Source organism: Lotus japonicus, chromosome 4 (genome assembly GCF_012489685.1).
Source record: "Lotus japonicus ecotype B-129 chromosome 4, LjGifu_v1.2".
Taxonomy (NCBI): domain Eukaryota; kingdom Viridiplantae; phylum Streptophyta; class Magnoliopsida; order Fabales; family Fabaceae; genus Lotus; species Lotus japonicus.
Genome location: NC_080044.1, coordinates 44482276 through 44486897, shown reverse-complemented (window position 1 = coordinate 44486897; position 4622 = coordinate 44482276). Strand labels below are relative to the sequence as shown.

General features: G+C 34.8%; 1 protein-coding gene across 1 annotated transcript; it reads left to right on the top strand.

The window, feature by feature from the left end:
- The first annotated feature begins 776 nt into the window (after positions 1-776).
- On the top strand, positions 777-1979 carry LOC130714869 (FAS1 domain-containing protein SELMODRAFT_448915-like). The gene has a single exon (XM_057564840.1). The coding sequence runs from the start codon at positions 1167-1169 to the stop codon at positions 1926-1928; it is 762 nt and encodes a 253-aa protein (XP_057420823.1). The 5' UTR covers positions 777-1166; the 3' UTR covers positions 1929-1979.
- The last annotated feature ends 2643 nt before the right edge of the window (positions 1980-4622 follow it).

Genomic DNA, 4622 nt, shown 5'->3' with positions numbered 1-4622 from the left:
AGATATTTACACGGCTACCATGGTTGGAGCCAATTGATAATGGTCCTGGATGAGAATTTTTTTAAATTAGTGTAAAACCTAGTTGAACAATACTAGTTTATTCTATAAATTTTTAAATTTTATATTACATACCAAGCCGTCCAACCTATGACTCACTGGTCTGACTTATGACTCATTGACATAGTGCCCAAACTGAGTCCATGACTGAGTCGAGTTTAATAACACTGGTTGGTATGACTATGGTTGGTCTGACAAGTCTAACCCACTTTATCACATTTATAACTCTATTTTTCATCTCATAACTAATCAGTTATGAATTATGATACGTAGACATCAAACACTACATACATATGATGTTTCTCTCTATATTTCACTTCTTATATCACATCACATTATATAACAAATATTTTACTTTTCTCTCATAACATTTTCCATAACTAATTCCTGACTGCACTTTCTTGTTGCTATAAACCTTTTGGCATGATGACCAGGGACTCAAATTACAAGTCTCTAGGTTGTTGTTTCGGCCAATTATGAGCATTTGCTACTCCTCCATCATGTCAATAACGCCTTGTCTGCTAAGATTGAAGGCTTCCTTCCTACGGTTTTACTTTACAAAACAAATTGTATGTCCCTTCTTTAATGTCTTCTATCTTCCTTCCATAAAAAAAATAAGAATTAACCATTAAGAGATAGAATGTCTTCTTCAAATTAAGAAGGAAATTTTTATTTAACATATTGTTTGGTTGGAGGGGAATGGAGGGAGAGGATGGGAATGTCTTCTTCTAAACAGAGCGTAAGTCAAATGTTAAAATCAGCACTTAGGGTCATAAACGGTGTATCTATTAAAACCAATTTGGTTGACTCCTGCAAGAAGATTCAGGTTAGGCTATGAAATTGAATTTATCTGTATACCATAATAATCTAAACCCACTTCCATTACCCAAATTTTGGTGCCACCTTAATCACACTTGCTACAAGTTTGATCTTCCAATCATCTAGGAAGTGTGTGAGGCTTAGTTGGTAAAGCATCATCTTTGCATGTCCACACAAAAAATTCACCCTGTCCTCATTCAATCTATCAGAATCCAGAATACCCTTTTCATGATAAAACCAAACTCATTCTAAAGAGGAGTCAAATCAAGCAAATTGCAGAAAACATCACAATGGAAGGCAAGGTGTTCTTAGTGACTTTGCTCCTATTGTTGCTGATTTCATCAGTAACCCCAACAGATAACCAAAATCTTCTTGCAGCCACTGAGGAGATGCAAAGAGCAAACTACTTTACCTTTGTAATGCTCGTCAAAATGTCCCAACCAGACACAAGGCTTGAAGGGAACGTTACTTTCTTGATGCCCAATGACCGAATGCTCGCGAACATGAATTTGCAAGAAGGATATGTTTCAAGCTTCTTGCTCAGGCATTCAATACCATCACCTTTGCTCTTTGGTACCTTGGAACAGTTCCCAACAGGGACTACAATTCCAACTTCATTGCCAAATTGCATGCTGAGAATCTCTAACAATGGTAGGAGGAATTTTGCACTCAACAATGTGAAAATTATCAGTCCAAATTTATGTGTTGCTGGATCTTCAATTAGATGTCATGGCATTGATGGTGTAATCTCAGAATCTTGTATATCAGTTTATAATAACTATAGTGCTCCTCTTGCTCCATCTCCAATTCCATGTCCTAACATCACAGACCCTTCTTATAAGGCCTCACCTCCAATTCCATCTCCTTCACTCCCTTCAGCTCCTCCTAGTAGAGACAACCTTAGTCCTCCAACATTAATAGCCCCAAACCCAACAGAGGCAAATATTAGGCCAGAGAAATCAGGGTCTCCCAACAAAGTTTCTTATTATGGTTCATTGAGTTTTGTCACCTGTTTGATGATATCTCTAATTGTAATTGGGTTCAACTTTTAATTTAACCAATTCAATTCAATATTTTATTTTGATCAGTATATTGTAATGAATTTTTTCCCCGACTGTAATGATGTTGATGTTTAGTTTGTAGCAATGTGCAGCTGCCAATGTAGTGTTAGGTAGTCATCACTCACCACACCACTTAGTAAATACGCTTTGTATGATTTCAGTATTGCTTTTTTTGTTGATTAATCTTGTTAGCTATCTGAAAAATGAAAATAAAATCATAATTTACTTTTTAATAGAGAGAACCAAAGTTATCCCCTTTTTCTTTTCGGGAAAAGTTATCTCTTTTGTTAAATACGTGAAGAGAAGTGTTAAACCAAAATTTGTTACTTATAAAAAGAAATTGCTTATAAAAAAAAAAAAAGGCTAAAAAGTACTTTTGGCCCCTGATGTTTCAAGTTTGTGCAAATTCTACCACTACTCTATTTTTGTTGATGTTTCTACCCCATGTTTTCAAATAGTGCACCGTCTACCCCTCCGTCAGTCAAACATTAAAAAACTAACGGTATGAACTGATATGACTTTTTTTTTTATAAATATTTTTCTGACCTGCCACGTGGAAATTACAAGTGAAATTGAAAAAAGGGACATAGGAGATTCAAACTCAAGCCCTGTAAGTAACAAAATATGCATTTAACCAGTTCAGTTACATACATAATTGATATATACATCAAGCAAATTTAATTTATATCATTTCCTTGATCATCATCAACTTCATATACTCATCTTCATCTCTCCAATCCACTCAGGAACCTCTCCTGAGAAAGCCTGACTGACAGAGGGGTAGACGGTGCACTGTTTGAAAACATGAGGGGTAGAAACGTCAACAAAAATAGAGTAAGGGCATAATTTGCACAAACTTGAAACATCAGGGGCCAAAAATGCTTTTTAGCCTAAAAAAAAACTGAAGTAAAATTATCATAGGTCATTTAGACAACTTCATATTATTTATAAAAATTGAAGTAAAATTAATGTAATTTTTAAGTCAGTTATCTTAAACACTATTGATGCACTAAATAAAATAAAATAAAAATTAACTAGTACATAAAAAATTGTTTTTTATAAATTAAGTTTTTGAAATATTGGTTGATGACAATTTACACATATAAGAAAAAATCATTTGTGTTTTTGGGGTTAAAATCTAGTTATACATAGAATTAGATTTACTTTTTCTTCCGTTGCTCAATTGACAATTGTGCATTGTTTTCTACCATTTGAGATGTGGCCAAATGAAAATCTATATATAATTTTATATACCTATAAATTATTTGCGTGTACTACTAATATATCAATTTTCTTCTTTTGTAAGCCAATCCTTAGAACAAGAACATGCTTCCATGTTATGCTGGATCATCGCCGATGATTAGGGTAAAAACAAAAATAATAATCACCAACTAGTGGGCCAAAGCCATTCTCAACAGAGCCGAAAGGGTTTAGTCAAGTGCACTAGAGGATCAATATATTTTGTCTCTTTACTAATAAAATCTTATCTATTTTTTTTTAGTTTAGGTGATTTTTTAAAAGCAGAAATTAATTTATAAAAATTGCTTTTACATTAAAAAGCTACTAGAAATAATTGATTTTAACTTAAAGAAATAAGAAAAATGACCAGATTTTTATTTTTTAAATTATTCTTTTTATCCTAAGCACACAAGTAATTCAAAAAAATTACACAAATGATTATTTTTTAAATAAGTTATTATTTCACAATATAAGTTGTATACGATACCTTTATTTTCCAGCTAAAATTAATTTTATCACATACCCATCAAAACATAAACCACTTTGTGCCCGAGGTGTTGGGCGGCTCTTGAATCCATCTTGCATGCTCTGTTCTCCCCCCACCCCCCGAAGCGCGGAGTTGTTGGTTTGCCTTGCCCCTTGCCTTTCGGCTTTCTTGCAGGTTTTTCTAGTAGAGGCCGATGCAACAACTGTGGGTATGTTCCTATCCATCCTTTATAGCATTTGGGAGGCTCAGAATGGATGCCCATTTCACGGTTCTGTTGTGCCTTTGGACCCGATTTTTCTTCGGGCAAGCTCGTCGCTGCTCGCTCCCCCTCCCTCAACTTCCATGGCACCTCCTTCGCGTGCTTTGCCTTTGGTTTGGTAACGACTAGTTGCTGATACTATCAAGGTTAATTTTGATGCTTCTCTCTCGTCGTCTAGCATGGCGGGTTGGGGTTTTATAGCTAGTGATGATGCTGGCCAAGTTCTTGCTGTTGCGTGTTCTTTTCCGGTGGTAGCATTGTCCCCGGTTTTAACTAAGGCTCTTGGTTTACATTGGGCTATGAACCTAGCTTATGAGTTGGGTTACTGACGAGTTTTCTTTGAAACAGATTGCTTACAGCTCTTTGAGGCTTGGAATCGCAAGCATAGGGTTCTTCCTGCTTGGTTTCCATCCTCTATGATTGTCGTAATTTAGCTTCTCTTTTTTGATTTTGCTGGTTTCTCTTTTGTTAGACGTTCAGGCAACTCTATGGCGGATTGTTTAGCAAAACTTTATTTTTCATGTGGTTTTTCTTTGTTTAGAAATTTCAACTCACTTAATGTGATTGGATGATGAGTTATTTAGCCCAAACTTTCTTTTGAGTTATTTAAACTCCTCCAATTTTTTAGTACAATCAAATTGAATAATCTAAGAATATAATTTTTTTTTGACAGTCATCTAAGAATATAATTCTATATATG